General features: G+C 38.6%; 1 protein-coding gene across 1 annotated transcript; it reads right to left on the bottom strand.

Moving 5' to 3' along the window:
* Positions 1-321: 321 nt before the first annotated feature.
* On the bottom strand, positions 322-15,637 carry Tmem35a (transmembrane protein 35A). Its single transcript, XM_003471062.5, has 2 exons — positions 15,391-15,637; positions 322-2,228 (listed from the first exon to the last, which is right to left on the bottom strand). The coding sequence occupies exons 1-2, from the start codon at positions 15,508-15,510 to the stop codon at positions 1,845-1,847; spliced, it is 504 nt and encodes a 167-aa protein (XP_003471110.1). The 5' UTR covers positions 15,511-15,637; the 3' UTR covers positions 322-1,844.
* Positions 15,638-17,440: the final 1,803 nt, after the last annotated feature.

The following is a 17,440-nucleotide window of genomic DNA, read 5'->3' as shown; positions in this document are numbered from 1 at the left end:
TTAACATGCATTTGATTTTCTCTAAAATAATGTTTCTGTTGTTCCTTGATGTCACCTAACAACTCCCAAACCTGGCAATTGTATTGAATCCTAATTCAATACAATTCTAATCCTAATTCTATGAATTTCTGTTTTATATGCTAACATCAAAAAGATGTGTGGCAATTCAAATGGGATTCATAAATTGACGACTTCACAACTATATTAAGTGATTACATTATACTGACCCTTCTCTTTCTTCTTCATTCAGACCTAAGGAAAAGGAGCCTGAACGTTTTGATTTGACTCTTTTTTTCCATATTTTATCATATATCCAGACAATTGTCTCCAAATTTCAAAAAATTTTATTTTGAAAGAATGAGAGAAATATCAATTACCAAGAACAATTACACTGAAGAAAATACAATAAGTACTCTCCCCACACATAGCCCTCTGTCCCTTTCCCATCCCTAACACAATAATTTTAAAACCCTCAAAGCATATTTAACAAGGAGAAACAGTAGTATGTAATGAAAAAGACAAATTTCCATACTGCTCAATCCAACTAACCTATATCAAATGTCCTTCCTCCAGCTAAACTCCACACATGGGAATCATAAAAAGGTGGAACAGAGACAACTATGAGAATGATTTGAACTCTGTTTACGCTACCTAAATTCAGTGAATAATCAACAGGAGTAGTGAATCTGTCTGTCAGGGAAACACTGGATACAGCTCATCTATCAAGTTATGGATGGTTTCTGAAGAGATGGTGTTTGAGATTCAGAGTTCTAACAAGGCCAACCCCTGCTCCCTCAACAGTGGGTCAGCGGCCAAATCCTGGTTAGCTACTGAGAGTAGTGCAAATGAGACATTTTTAGCCTTAAGAAAATCTGAAGATGTTTGGAAACAAATCTACTGCTTCAGTTTCAAATTAGTATTAGTAAAAGAACTGAATCAGTTGGGCTCAGACACAATCGAGGTGAAACTTCCTATTTTATGACTTGAAGAGTTGGACTATCTGATTGCATAGATTCCTTATTTTATTTTGGTACTGAAGACTCAACTCAGGGCCTTCACAGAGTTTCATTATCAGCTCTTTTCTGTTTTTATTTTGAGCTGATCTCACTAAGTCACCAGGTTGTCCAAATTGGGCTCAAACTCTCGATCCTCCCACTTCAGTCTCCCAGGGTGCTGGGATTAAAGGCTTATGCCACTATGCCTGATGAAGTCCTTGTTTTAATTAAACTCTCCGTTGAATGTTAAAAACTTAATTGTTAAAGTAGAGGCTAATTTTAAATATAACTCAGGGATTAAAGTCAAAGGGGTTCTTTCCTGAAGTCATAAATTTAAGTTTTTGGCTTCACCTAGAGAGGAATCCCCTTCCCACATGTAAATAGATAATTTGCTTTACACCAGAAGTAGAATTCTCTTTACAGGTGGTTTATTTTATTCTACCTTTGCTGGAATCAATTTATAAAGGGAAGGATACCTGTTCAGGATTAGTTCAAGATGAGAGCCTTTTACATATATGTGTGCATACACACACATAGTAGGTAAATTCATTTTTCCCACACATAATTTCACAGTCACATGCTTGCTGGAGTCCATCTCACAATAGTAGCCATATATGCATACATGCAGCAAGACGTGAGTGTCACCCCAGAGCGATTAAAAGTGGTTCACAAATGTCAATGTGGGGAGATTATTTTGGGGTATAGATGTACACGATTCAATTAAATTGCAGATAATATTTTCCCTTTCCCCCCAAGATAAATAAACCAAATTAAAAACAGAAATTGACATCTTCCCAGCTGTCATAGAGGCAACTGCCTGGAAGGTCCATATTTTGCACTTCCACTTTCCTATGACACCTTCACTTTGCCCTGAGGAGCCTTCTCGTACAGGGAGGGCTGTTCCTCAGCATTTTCTGGCAAGGGCTTCTTCTCTGAAGACCGATCTTCAGGCTTTCGGGCAATCAGCAAGCGGCAGGTGAGTAGAATTCCAAACACCAGAGCATGGGCATAGCGCTTGAGGGGATCACCGACCAGCTGGTGGAAGAAGAGCACAGCCAACACCAGCAAAAGTAGGAAGAAGTTGGCCACATCTTTGGGACGTCCAGGAACAAGGGTCATAACGATGCCACAGGCTACTTCAAGGGCACCAATGCTTTTTCGGAGGAGAATGGAATTAATGCCCATTTTCTTCAGCAGAGGAAGGGCTCTGACATAGCTCTTGTAAGCACGTTTCTAGAGGGGGGACACCATAAGGAAATTACTGCATTAACCATGACTTTAACATTGGAATGAATAAAACACAAGCAGAGGCCTCCTTCCATACCAATACCCTTCCCTATCGGCCAAGGAGGTTGGGGGTTTGGCTCAGTGGTGCAGTGCCTGCCTGGCAAGTATGAGGTTCTGAGTTTGATTCCTGGTACTCATATCAACCAAGAATATCCTGTTTTTCACTCTGTTCTCCCTAATAGCCTTGTATTTAAGATTTTAAAAAAGCAAGCAATCTGCTAGGATGCCTGTGACGTAAAACTTCGTAGCAGCATAATTGTGGTTTAAATGCCTGTGTCCCTCAAAATTCATGCTGAAATCTTAATCCTCAAGATGACAGTACTAGTAGATGCGACTTGGAGAATTGATTAGGTCACTGGATGGAACCCTCATGAGTAGGACTAATGTGTTTATTTAAACAGGTTCCAGAGAGCTACCTTGCCACTTCTACCACATAAAGACCCAATCAGGAGGAACTGTTTATGAGCTAGAAAGAAGGTCCTTACCAGACTCCAAATTTCCTGGCACTTTGACCATGGACTTCCCCACTTTTAGAACTTCAAGAAATCAGTTTTTTTTTAAATAAACCACAAGTTTGTGTAATTTTCTAAGAATAGTTTTAATAGAACAAGACAAGCACCAAAAGTAATAAAGCAAAGAATTTGGATTTATAGTTTAAAAAGAATTGCTGATTAGGAATCATAAGCATTAAGAGTTTCAAAGAAAATTCATTGGATCTATAAAAACTCATATGTGTTAGCCACATCCACATTTTTAGTGTCTGCCTTGTCCAACCCCAGATGTGTACAAATATCAAACAAAATGAAACAAGACAGGGCACAGTATGGCAAAGCCTCATGGATTTGGGTTCCTTAATTTGGAATCTATAATATTAAAAAAAAGAGCTGAACTGCAGATTTTATTTCTGGAACCCATAAAAATAGAAAACTGCTGTGCAAATAGAAAAATAAAAATGTATGTAAGTGTTATCCCTTGCATGTCTAAAATATAGAAAAACAATGTCATTCTAATATTCACTAAGATAAACTTAGGATTTTACAGTACTTTAGTTAGCCTGGTTCAAGTTTATTAATTATAATTTAACAAATATTTAATAAACATCTACTATGTGATATGCATTAAAGTTATAGAGAAGACTAAGACAGGATCAACGAGCTTTCAGTCCAGTGGGGGAAAACAGATGTGTAAACAATGGTATACTGGGAGTCATAGAAATGGTGGACCAGGAGTAGAAAGGAATGAATAACCCAATTTAAGGTTTATTGAATTGCAGTATCTTTAAAACATCCAATTGGAGATAACTGGTAGGCAGCTCATTTGGAAGTCTGGACTAAAGTTCAATTATGGTTAGTCATCAGTATACCTAGGGAAAAATGGTGTGACATTTAAGAAATAAGAAGGGGGGTGTGGTAGCACACTCCTGTAATCCCAGCACTTGGGAGGCTGAGGTAGGAAGATCACTGCAAGTTTGAGACCAGACTGGGCTACAAAGTGAGGCCAAGGCCAGCCTGAACTGCATAGCAAGACCCTGTGTCAAAAAGACAAAAAAAATAAAAAGTAGAAAGAGGAAGCAAGTCCATGAAGTGGGCAGAAAAAGTATGACCAAAAATGTGGGAGGAAAGCCAGGAAAAAAGTCTTAGAGGCCAAAAGGAGGAGTTGCAGGTGCACTTTGATAATAGAGCACTTGTTTAGCATATGTAAGGCCCTGAGTTCAATCGTGAGTGTATGCATTCATGTGTGCATGCATGCACACATGCGTGCACACACACAGAGGCACCAGATGCAAAGCAATACACTTGGCTTTCTATATCTACAGTTTCTGCATACATATAGTCAACTACTCTGTAATAAACATGTACAGATTTTTATCCTGTTATTCCCTAAATATATATAAATATGTCAACTATTTTCATATACAAATACTTTGCCATTTTACAGGAGAGTCTTGAGCATCCTAAGATTTCGATATTCTTAGGGAGAAGCCCAATGGATAAAATCATGGATAAAAGGGTTGGATTATATTATAAAAATCAGGCAGAGGGGGCTGGGGATTTAGCTCAGCAGCATAATCACTTTCCATGCAAGTACATGGTCATGAGTTCGATCCCCAGTACTGGTAAGAAAAAAAAAAAAAAAAAAGAATCAGGCAGAGCTGGGCATGGTGGCACACTCCTGTAATTCCAGCACTCGGTAGGCTGAAGCAGGAGGATTGTTGCAAGTTTGAGACCAACCTGGGCTACAAAGTGAGTTCAAGACCAGCCTGAACTGCATAGGGAGACCTTGTCTCAAAAGACAAAAAAAAAAAAAAAAGAATCGGGCATAAAGCCAACTTGACCTCTCAGAAGCATTTGGCATTTGGAATAGTCCATACACTCTAGGTTCAGAATGAAGGGCTTTCCCTCACTTTTGTACAGGTGAATGCATCTTTATGTTATAGATTGACTGTGAGTGGTACAAAAATGATCCTTTACGAGGACTGTTAAAAGACTGATGATTTAGTGAGAAAAGCATGGGTTTAAATCCATATCAATTTAGCTTCAAATCCCAGCCCTGTCACTCACTAGTTGGATGTCCATGAGCAAATTATTTGACCTCTGAGTCTCATTTTCCTGAGCAGGGTGAGGACTATGTGAAGTAAGTGAGGTTACTTGCCTTGAGTGCAAAATTTAAGAGGGCAGCAAAACACTCATTAATCAAGGTAAATAGTATCCACGACAAACAAAATATCAAGATTTTAAATAAAGGCAGATACTGACTTGCATAATTTTGCTTCACTTAACTCTCCCTAATTCCTGCTCTTTCAGAGACTATTTAAAATTTCACCCCACTCTGGTCCCTATCCTGTTGCTGAGCACAAAATACAAATGTTCTTTCTTTTCTTTCTCATTTTAGATTAAATGAAGAATTTTTCTGACACAGACTAGGAGACAGGTTTGACTAGCAGACAGTAAATCATAGGCTAAAACAAGCCTGCCATAAGTGGAGCAGAGCCAAACTGTGCTGAAGGGCAAAAGGTGGCGATGACAGGCTTGCTCTTTTCCTTTCACTATTAACCTAGATACATATTACTGGTCTACACCCTCCTCCTCTGCATTCTGGTGACAGTAAGGAAAAAAATCTAGACTCAAGAGGCTTTCTTGTTTGTTTGTTTTTTTTTTTTTTTTTTTTGAGACAGAGTTTTACTGTGTAGTTCAGGCTGGCCTCAAACTCACAGCAATCCTCTTGCCTCAGCCTCTGGAGTGCTGGAATTACAGGCATGGGCCACCACACCTGGCATTTTAAGTATTTGAAGTATGGGCTGTTTCTAATAAGCAGCATAGTTTCTCAAGGGACAATTCCTAAATCTAAGTCTGAGTAATGAGCACAGAAAGCAAGATGAGTTTTTGCATTAAGTTCACAGCTAAGACTTCCAGATGCTAATTGAGGACTTCTGGAAACCCCTTTTTTCACTAGGGCTAAAACTACTCATCATTCAAGATTAGGTTCTTCTAAACTCTATACACTGTAGAGGAATCTTAATCTTTGGCCAAATTCCAGGTTTTTAAATAAAAATTTTTATGACTCTCAATGTGGTTTAACTCCATACTCTTTTTTTTGGATTTTTTAGCTAATCTCTTAAACTGCAGGTCTGCAGGATGTTTTTATGTCATTGCTCTCTTTCTTTCTTCTTTTTCTCAAGAGGAAATTGTGTGTGAATAAGCCACTTCATCAAATCTTTAGTTCAAAACTGAGTAGGTACAGATAGCATCTATTCTTTAGGACTTCAAAGAAGGAATGTGTAATTTGTTAGGGATAAGACTAAACTTTGATGGGACTTAACATTTATAGGAAGCCTTTTATTCTTGTGGAGTAGAATAAGGACACCAAAAAGAATACTACTGTAGTCAGCCCCATTATTGCATTTGGTCCAGGTCACCTCAATTCTAACAAGAAAGGGTCACATGACTTGAGTGTGTACTAACTGGGTCGCTAAACACTTACGTTGTATTGGTAGTAAGAATAGAATAAAGAAGGTTGATCAACTTACTTTCTCACAAAGCTCTTACAAAAACTCACTTTTCTGGGTCTGTTTTCTTTCCTTCCAAATGTTACAGATCCTGAAATCAATTTCTTTAAAGGGAAAGAAGTAGGAAAGCAAAGGGCTTAGTCAAATATTTCAAATCCTTTCTATCAAAAGGAAGCACTCAGCAATATTAATGAGCTCAATTCCAATTTTAGTTTTCCCCCTACATTGCTTTGAGAAAATTAGTACTTTATTACCTTATTTTCCTCTTTTGTAGGTTAAATGAGCATTTTGGAGATTAGTCAAAGAGCCCGTAACCTTGCATCAAGCAAGGGACATACATATACACATGCACACACATACTCACAGTTTATCAATAATGAACCACACAATTAGAAATCTATGTTTGCAAGCTGCAGTAATTATTTAATAATAATGGTGGTGAATCAAGCAGGTCAATTTTTGTGATATGAAACATGATTCAGACATGAGTCAATATCAGGTGGAGAATTTCTTTAGCCATATTGTTTTTTAAAAAATTTTTTGTCCTTTCTTCTTCATGATACCCCAGCAGTCATGATCTCACATCAATAATATTAAACTTTACTTGAAACTTTCAAATAATATTGATTTTTGATCATAATTATTAACCAATCTAAACCAGTTAACAAAACAAAATGGAAACAGAACCTACGTGGTATAATCTACATTAATTCACCTATACCATTTAGGTGAAGGAAAAAAGATAGAGTGAATATATTGTGAAATATACTTAAAGTTCAAAAACAGGTAAAATTAACTTATGTTGGTAGAAATCGGGATATTTATTAGCTTTGGGAGGATAGTAATTACAAGAGTCTCTGTGCCAGTGTCCTAGGGTACTGCTCATGTGTTATTTCTTGTTATGTATACCTTTTTACGTTACAGTACTCTGAAAATTTCTTGTACAATTATGAGCATATTTCAGCATATATGTTATACTCCAATAAAATTTACACACACACACACACACACACACACACACACACACACACACATACAAAAATCTATATGAAATCTTTCCTGTGGGCAACCAGCACGGGTAGAGAGAACTAGCAGATCCACCTCCACCTGCTGGCCACTGCCACCACAAATCTCATTCCTTCATTCAGCCAGTGTGGGCAGATAGAGACAGCAGATCCACCTCTGTCTGCTGGCCACTGCCACCAGAAGGGCTCCTTCCTGTGGGCAGCCAGCAGGAGTGGGGACATTCAGCCTGGTGCATCTCTAGGCCACAACTGGACACCTTTGGTTGCTTTAGGCAGCCATCACCCACCAAGCGAATCACACAAATACACCCCTGTGTGCCTGCCACCATTGTGGAAATCCCAGTGTAGACAAGCAGACTGAGAAACATAGCCTCATCTCCATGCATACCTGGTCATTGGGGAAACCCCAATGTAGCTTCACAGGTCTGGAGAAGCCTGCCTCACAACTTGCTACCTCCCTATAAATCTAGGTTCGGAGGAACCTGTCTCATTGCTCTACACTGCAGAGGGGAAGTCAAAGTGGGAAGTGTCTTGGGGTCCCACAACCAGCTTGTTGGAAGGAATCTAGGAGAATGTCAAGACAAAGGAATAAAAGGCAATCTAAGACCTCCAGCCCACACAGAACAAGTCTTGGAGATACAATCATGGAAGAAAATGGAAGTCACATACCTGAAATCTTTGAGAGGATAGCAACAAAAGTAAAGAAACAACCTTATAAGATTGTAAAAGTAATCAAATTACAAATAATGTCTCAGGTAAAAGAAATCACAAACATAATGAAATAATTGCTCAGCATATCTATAAAAAAGAGGAGCATAAGAAAATGATGGAAACATTGAATGAACAATATAAAAAGGATTCAAAAAGATATCCAGAAAATTAAAAAGTCAATCAAAAGCTGGCAAAAATTGCTTGTAAGAGACTGAAGATTGACTTCCAAACCTTGAAGATAGGATTGCAGCTAGAAATTGTGAAAGGAAAGATCTCTTAAAAATAACAAGAAAGCCAGGTGTGGTGGCTCACGCCTGTAATCCCAGCACTCAGTAGGCTGAGGCAGGAGGATTGTTGAGAGTTCGAGTCCAGTTTAGGCTACAAAGTGAGCTCAAGGCCATCCTGAACTGCATAGCGAGACCCTGTCTCAAAAAGACAAAAAACAAAACAAAACAAGGAATCAGGAAATAATTCAACAGCTTCAAGATGACAGAAAGAATCACAATCTAAGAGTGATAGGTGTCAGTGAAGAAACAGAGATCAACACAAATGAAATTAAAAGGATATTTACAAAAGTAACAGCAGAAAACTTCCCAAACATGGGAAATGGATCTGACATGCAGAGAAGTGAGGCGTATAGAACTCCAACTAGGCATCACCAAAGTAAATCTATACACAGACACACAATAATCAAGATACCAGGAATTCAGCACAAGGACAGAATATTAAAAGCTGTTAGAGAAAAGAAAAACATCACCTATAAAGGAAAATCAATTAGAATTAAAGCAGACTTGTCAACACAATCCATCAAGTCAAGAAGAGTTTGGAGTGAAGCGTTTCAAATCCTGAAAGAAAACAACTTCCAACATGCATTGATGTACCTTTCAAAACTGATGGAAAAATAAGATACTTCTATGATAAAGAACAACTGAAGGAATTCATGAACATCAAACCAACCCTACAGAGAGTGATAAAGGATCTTCAAGAGAGAGAGATAAAGATGACCATGGTTCCAAGAACAGCAGCAGAGGAGGATCACCAAACAAGACAGGCAATTGAATGAATGGAAAAATTAGAGGGCCAGTAGCAGGAGGATAGCAGGATAGAGACAAACCAATGTGTGTTGGTTGTAACCATTAATGTACATGGCCTCAATTCAGTAATAAAAAGAAACACAGAGACAGTGGATCAAGAAATAAGATCCTTCAATATACTGTATACAAGAAACACATTTAACTTGAAAGGAAATTCATAGACTAAAAATCAAAGAATGGAAAACAATTGTTCTACGAAACAGGAGATCAGAAAAAAACTTAGAATAACTTGTCCATCAATCACAGAGTGGATAAGAAAGATATGATACTTTCATACAATGGAAAGCTACCCAGTTGTAAAGTAGAATAATCTTGAGGCTCTTGTAGGATGCAACTGGAGATCACATTCATGGATGAAACAGTTGAACTCATATGAGTGAACCCTACATAAGAAACAGAAGGAATTAATGGGATCCAAAAAGCACAATAGATATTATAAAAGTGATAGGGGAGGAAACACCTGGGAGGGAAAGTTGGTAACTACTGTTAATTTCTTACTGTCTTGTCTTGAACTCTTGTATGGTTTTCATGATTTTGTTAGGTTTGACTTTGTTTTATCTTGTTTTGTTAGATTTTACTGTGTCTGGTGGTATGGGCAGCTATTTTGAATATAATGGGATATATGATGGTAATTATGGTTGGTTTCCTATTAGCTTGTTTTGATGTCCTATAATGCTTTCATTTGTTTGTTTAATTGGTTTTATTCTGTTTTGTTTGATTTTATTATGTGTGATGGCACGAACAGCTATTTTGAAGAAAGTGAGACGTTATTGTAGCCATTGCTGATTTACTATCGACTTGCTTTGAAGTTTTATCATGCTTTTATTCCTGTTTTGATTGGTTCTATTCTGCTTTTATTAATTTTTATTTTATTTAATTTTATTACGTATGATAGTATGGACAACTTTTTTGAAGAAAATGAGACATTATAGTAACCATTGTTCATTTCCTGTTATCTGGTTTTGAAGTCTTGTAATGCTTTCATTCTTTTGATTGATTTTATACTATTTTGTTATTTTTGATACTGTGTGTGAAGGTATGGTCAACTGTTTCAAAGAAAACAAGAGACATTATGGTAGCCACTGTTGCTATCCTGTTGTCTTGTTGTGAAGTTCTGTGTTGCTTGCATTGCTCTGTTCTGATTTACTTTGTTCTGTTTTATTCTCCTTAAAATAAAAAAATTAAAAAACTATATCAAAGCAGAAGATGATAATAAAAAATATATTTTGACTATAGCTCTCAGCCTGTTTGCTATTTAGACCATATAGCCTACATCAGCATAAATTTACTGACTCATGTATTATTTTCCTGAATCTCTGTGGGAAAAATAAAGCTATCTCTGAATAATAGATTATTGTTTAAATGCAATAAAATCCTATCCCATATTTAATTGTCAAATATACATATGAATGATACACATCTTTTAACCAATTCTACTTTATATTCTGCTTTAGTGCCCACCTAAAGTAGAAGCTGGTTCTATTAAGTGGATTCTTTTCACATTGCATATTAAGGCAGAAGAGTGCTTTCTGCTCTTGTCAAAAGTTACTCTGAAACAAACTCTGCCATTGGGCCACAGTGAGAATCCACAAGTTCCCTGACATAAACTCAGATGTATAGTTGAGCTCCTGATGGTTGATTGCATGAACTAAGCAGTCACTTCACATTTCAGGTCTGAGTTTCTTCTCTAAGGCAATAAATGTACTCTACCACCTCAGAGAGCAGTCTAAATATTAGACTAGCTGACAAGCAATTTATGCCAATGAATGAAAACTTAAAAGATTGCCTATGAAAATGAAATAAACTGTTGGGAGTATTTCTCCAAGGTTACATAAAAAGGAGGACTTTAACAACTTATAACTAAATCAGTCAAACCAATGAATTCTTACTAAAAGAGGCTGCAAAAACAAATAGTCACTTGCTCCATTATCCTCAGAATCAAAATTCTTTGGCTTCTTTTGACAGAATTTTGCTATTTTTTAACAATTCCATACATAATTCCCAGGGTTTACAGAATGGAACCACTACTACAGAAAGCTGAATATCAAATTTAATGTAAATTAAGCATCCATATGTTCCCAGTCACTGAACACAAAAGTACTTAGTGGCACCTATAAAGTACTGTCTCTCAGTCCAAATGAATTACTGAAAACATTTAGTTAAAGGAGTAGGTGATCATTTTGGACTCATGTGGAATTTAGAGTATTCTATAATATTTGCTTTTTCTTGGCCAGGCACAGGGATACATGACAATAATTCCAGCATTTGGGAGGCTGAAACAGAAGGACTACCACGAGTTCAAGGCCAGCCTCGGCTACATTTGGAGTTCAAGGCCAGGTGAACTATATAACATGATCCTGTCTCAAAAAACATAATAAAAATAATAGTAGTAATAATAATAATAGCATATTCTGAGGGAGTTATGAGACAACACATGCCAAATGGCCTATTCAGAGTTGCATCTACCAGTTCTACATGGGATCCACTGTGTATTGTAAAACAAGTTGACTTTTCATTATTAGTTGATTGGGCACTGTTCACCTGTACATATGAAAATAACACCTTGCTCTCCTAAATGCTTGATTTCTATCCCTTAACCTGACTATTCAAATTAGTTAGAAAATTATTGTATAGAATAAAATCAACTATCATCACCTCACCCAGAGCAATTCTTCAACTCCTACCATAGCAAATACTGCATTGTACACTTTTATATGCAATCTCAGTTAATATTTACAACTTTTTAAGGCTGGCATCATTATTCCCATTTTATGAATAAAGGGACTGAGAATATCAAATTCGTCTATATAAATCCAAGGTCTGCAGTCTTTCCACCAACCTTTCTTGGCTTCTTCAATAGAGCCAGTGAAAAAGTTCATAGTTATTTGTCATTTTGGTTTTTAACAGTTATTCTCCATGAAGGGGGTAACACCTAAGCATAACACTAATGTTCTTACAAGAGAAAAATAGCAGAAAAGCAAAAGCAAAAAACTAAATTTGAAAACTTTGGTTCTGAAGCCAAGACTGGTGGCACAGCCCTGTAATTCCAACACTCTGGGAGATAAAGCAAGATGATTGTATCTTGGAACCAAGCCTGAGCAGCTTAGACACTTAGCAAGACCCTGTCTCAAAAATAAAAAAGTAATGAAGAGGTGGGGATATAGCTCAGTGTGAAAGAACTGGGTTCATTCCCCAGTACCATGCCCCTCCTACACACAAAAAATGATTCAAATGTAAATAAGAGCCCCCCCAAATATATATATATATATATATATATATATATATATATATATATATACATGGGAGTTGAACTGATACAGAAATGGGAGGTAAGAATGTACAAGATATTTTCAAGGATCAATTATAGATTCTGGAATCCAGAAAATTCAAAAGTTTTAACCATTAATGACCCCACTACTAGGAATATTCAGTCATGGACTTGATCTCTAATATCTGCTCCAGTAGCTTACCTATGACCTTGGAAGAGTCACAAAACTTGTTGGGCCTCAATACACCTGTTAGTAATATAATTAATAAAATGAATCTACCTTACAGAATTTTTTTTTTTTTTGTATTGGGAGTTGAACTCACAAACTCGCGCTTGTCAGGCAGGCATTGTGCCCTGAAGCTACATCCTCAGTCCTGTATTTTGAAGAACAAATAATCTTTAAAAAATGATTAACAACAACAACACTTTGAGATCCTTTGAGAAATATCACTGAAGTCAATACATGACTCACTATCAATGCAGAGGAATCACTCCTAAATGGAAATTCCAGACAATCATCCCATTTGATCTAGGCTTGGGGATCTGAGGGAGTGTTGGTCCTTCCAAGTAGCAAAAAATGATATCTGAACTGCATGATCAAATGCAAATCAGAAAAATCTGAAGGTGACTAGCTAAGGCAATGCTGCAATGACTTTCATTTACTTATCCATTCTGTGAATATATATAGGACCTTCTTTGTACTATAACTGAACCCCTTACTTTTCTATGGGCTAAGGAAGAAAGCTGTGCCAAGTCTAGGCACTATGCACTGGGCTGATGCCCAGTACGGGAGGGATCCTGAAAAAGGAAGTTTGAAAATCCTCTTTAAGCTTCACATCGCTGTGCCTCCTGCCTCACAGTTAGGTGTAGTCTTTCTAGGTGCCCTCCAGGTGCCCAAGCACAGAAGCATCAAATGTGTGTGTACAGAGGTATACATACACACACACACACACTCACACACACACACACACACACACAATCTACACACATAATGAATCTATGCTGCTGTGTTAGATAACTATTTAAATATATTCATGTTTATGATATGAAATCTTCATGTTTATTTTTCCTTTTTTGTTGTTTAGGCAAAAATAAACAGCTCTACTCCCTAGGAGGAAACCTACTGTAAATGCATTTATGGCTGGTCCTCTTCGTGAGCTCCTGCCATCCTGGTAGGAAGCTTCCCGGTGACTCCATCTTAGTTGAATTGCCTGCACACCCTAACACTGTATTTAGGGGGCTTCTTGGGGGGACCTCTAAGGCAGCTGAGTAAGGTCTAGGAAGTGTACTGAAGTGGGTACCATGTCCATAAGGAAAGGGGAAAGCTTAAAAACAATTATAGTATATAAAGTATATATTTATATACGAAAAGTAAGGCATGAGCATATTCATTTATTTATAATCTAACACTAAACTACAGCCAAGACAAAAATATAGTGGCATTTCCCCTCCACTCTGTCCTTCTGCCCCAGTTTCTTCAACCCCTTTGGTAGCTTTTGCTACCTCACACCTCCTACCTTAACCTCCCACCCATGCGGGAGGCTGGGGATACTTATTTTGACCTGATTTCAATCCCATCTGGTCAGGCATTCTCCGTGGAGCAGACGGGAAAAGGAGAAGCACATTAGGATTTGCCACTGGGTCTATGCCTAAACCTTGAGTCTCAGCTACCATCCTCATCACCAGGGTGATTGTGTGGTAAGGAAGAACGGAGAGTTCAAGCTCAAATTCGGGGACAGAAGCCAGCACTGCCTGCTAACATTTTCAGGGCATCTATCATTTGCCAGTCTCCATCCATTTGCAGCTCATAATGAGGGGCCCTGGAAAGCTCTGCAGTAAGCTCCAAGAGAGGAATTAATTCTTCACAACATGTAAAGCTATTCTTCTTTGCCTCAGCCCTAACAGGGACTCCTTGCTCTTTTTTCTTCCCCTTGTGCTCCTTCCCAAAGCTCATTTCCTTCTTGACCTTGAGAACCCAGTTTTGTGCTCCCTCCCACTACTGGAAGTCTGGAAAAGGCTTTGAGCAGGTTCCTTTTAGCTGCAGCCAGGAAATGAAGAGACAAAGTGACAGAGGGAGAGGCGAGAGACAGAAAGTGCTGGAAACATCCCTTGCCATTTCCTAGTATCCCACAGCACATCCAACTGAGGAAAGCAGCCCAACCTCCAGGTTGCAGGGAAAGCATCCCCACCTCCAGGTTTTGTCCAGTCACCTTCTGGTGATTCCAGCTCTGCAGAGGGAAAACCCTGCAGAGGGCCTGACCCTGGGCATCCAGAGGAGGCACAGTGGGGATTATGGACTGTTTTGCAGGAGAGAAAAGGCAGACTTTTCAGATTTTGCAAATTTGCCTGCACACAAAACAAAATAAAACAAAGCATCCAGCTCTCTCTTGAGAGAAGGGACAGAAGCAATAGCTCAGTGACCTTTATTTGAGCTAAGACTGCTTTGTCTCAAGAATCCAGATATATATCCAGAGGAATAGAGGAATACTATGAGCTCTATGCCTGGAATGTATATCTAGCCAGCCCTTACAAATTGCTCGTTTTACCAGCCCATTCTTCTCAGCTCTTTCTCTCTTTCCCCTTTGTTCCTCCCTAAAATAAATAAACTCTCTAGTATGCTAAACTCTTAGTTCCAAACGAAAGGGTCAGACTTTTTGGACTGGTGGTCCGCACTTTGGGTGTGTGCTGGAAAGAAGGAATGGCTCCTGCTGCAGGTGCTGCGTAGATGTCAGCATTCAGGTTTACTTGTGGTTGGCGGTAATCGCTGGGCAGCCCCTCCCCCAATTTGTATTCAGCGGCTCCAAAACAGTTGTTCCCAGCACAGCCCGCAAATGAAATCACTCTTGTCTGGCTGCTCCTTCTGAGGTGCAAACTTGTGGGGCCAAAGGAGGACCTAGGGTGGGGGTATAGGTTAAGGGAATAGGAGCAGACATGGTGAAAGAAGGGGAGATGTACTCACAATTCCGTTGGGGTGCGCTCCTTAACACCCTTTTGCTTCACTTACCATCTCACTGTAGGCATCCTTGCTGAGCCTGGGGGTCAACTTGATAGTCCCCATGAAAACAAAGAAAAGTCCAAGGGCCACTGAGAGGGCCACGATAGTTATGGTTCTGGGGGATGCCATGTGGTCACCAAGGCAGGTCCCAGTTAATCCTCCTGCTTTCCGAGCTGGCCTGGCGGTTAGCACAGGGAGAGCTAGAGCTACGATGCGGAGGCAGCAGGCAGCTAGAGTGACAAAAGGAGAGCGGAGAGCTCTAGAGAAAAATTGAAAGATCGAGATTCAGCCACTCTCACTACAGCACTCGCTGGGTCCTAATGCCCTACGCTTGCACTTCGCAGATCCAAAAGACAGTCCAGAAGTTAAATGAAATCTTAAACTGAGGTGAGAACTTCAAATTTCAAATAAAGAAAAGGTAGCTTATGCTTCTAGTTCAGTCACTGAGTGGTCACAGAGTGAAGAATTAAGAAAGATGTACTTTCAAGTGCTTCCCACCACACACACACACACAAACACACACACACACACACACACACACACACACACACTTTATTTCCTCCACTCACCTAGCCTCTTTTAGTGTTCACTGGCTTTTACTCACTTCTCCCTTTCTTTTTGTTTTCTCAAAATACTACTCCTCAAGGTCCATTAATGTCTGAAGTTGGTAACAATAGGATAAAAGTGCAGTTGCCTGTTTTGACTGCAGCTAAGGAAGGCTTTATTTTCCTCTTCCTCAAAACGTTTGAATGGTCCCCATTGCTCAGTCCTTAACCTACAGAGTTTTTAATATAGCATTGAAAACTCTTCACATTTCATTTGTCTCTTTTGAAGATTTCTCTTGTGATAGCCACCGCTATTGCATGCCACCCCTCATCTGCCTACTTACCCATGGCTCCACATCACCTGAGGTTTGCTGCCACTCCTAACTTTATTCATCACTACTTCCCATCACTACTCCTCATCAGCATTCAGCCTTTTCCCAAGTGTCACCTCCTCCATATAGTCTGCTAATCCATTCCCAGCCAGATATGATTTTTTCCTCCTATTTTGTATGACAAAACACAATATTTATCAAGTCTTCAGTAGGTACAAGACACTGTCCTTTGCTTGTATTAATTCATTTAATCTTTACAGTAATACCTTGTGCTAGGTATGACGTCCCATTTTATGGTTGGTAATATTGAGGCCCGGGGAAGTTAAGTAACTTGTTTAAGAGTGGAAAGCCAAGATTCAAACCTAGAATTTTTAAACTATTAGTACTATTTGTAGTATATGTTTGTAGTACATAATGATTACATTCATTTTTAGGGAGCTGGTACATGCATATAACTCATCTTAATTTTTTGTTTCCCCTTTCCTCTTCCTTCCTCTCCCTCTGGAGTCCTCTCTGGATTCCAGTCTCTTAATTAGTGCTCTGTGCCTCTCCTATAATATTCTGCACCATTAATATGGCACTTATTTACCTCATATTGCTTAGTGTGCACTCATGGTATTCCAGAAGGTTCAGAGTTTGAATCCTAGATCTGGCATTATGTAGATCTGGATAAGTCACTATTTACTTGAGCCTCCATTTCCACATTTATAAAATGTGAGCAGAAATTTATGTCTCAAAGATTTGTTGTAAGAATTTCAGGCAAATTGGTCATAGTGGCACACACCTATAATCCCAGCACTCAGAAGTCTGAGGCAGGAGGATCGCAGTGAATGCAAAGCTGGCCTAGACATAAGCACATTTAAGGTCAGCCTACACTGTGAGATCCTAGGTCAGAAAAACAAAACAAAACCGAGTTCCGGGCAGGTAGGCTGGGAATGTAGCTCAGTGATAGCACCCTTGCATAGTATGTTTGAAGTCCTGGGTTTGATCCACAGCAACACACACACAAAGGGAGAATAAATATGATCAAAATGTGTTAAATGCATATATGAAAATATCACATTGAAATTCAACATTTTATTTAAAATAAATACTAATAAATATATATATAAAGAAAACAAATTTTATACATGCAAATTACTTAGCATAGTATCTAAAACATAATAATACTTCAGTGAATCT

This window comes from Cavia porcellus, unplaced genomic scaffold (assembly GCF_034190915.1).
Source record: "Cavia porcellus strain 051 isolate PalLab524CR breed Dunkin Hartley unplaced genomic scaffold, mCavPor4.1 scaffold_3, whole genome shotgun sequence".
NCBI classification, from domain to species: Eukaryota; Metazoa; Chordata; class Mammalia; order Rodentia; family Caviidae; genus Cavia; species Cavia porcellus.
The sequence above is the reverse complement of the archived record's forward strand: the minus strand, read 5'-3'. Positions and strand labels throughout refer to the sequence as shown.

Coding starts and splice junctions, on each gene's coding strand:
- Tmem35a (XM_003471062.5), bottom strand. CDS start 15,510: ATGGCATCCCCCAGAACCATAACTATCGTGGCCCTCTCAGTGGCCCTT. Junction 2,229..15,390: donor AGGATGCCTACAGTGAGATG/GTAAGTGAAGCA, acceptor TCCCCCCTCTAG/AAACGTGCTTACAAGAGCTA.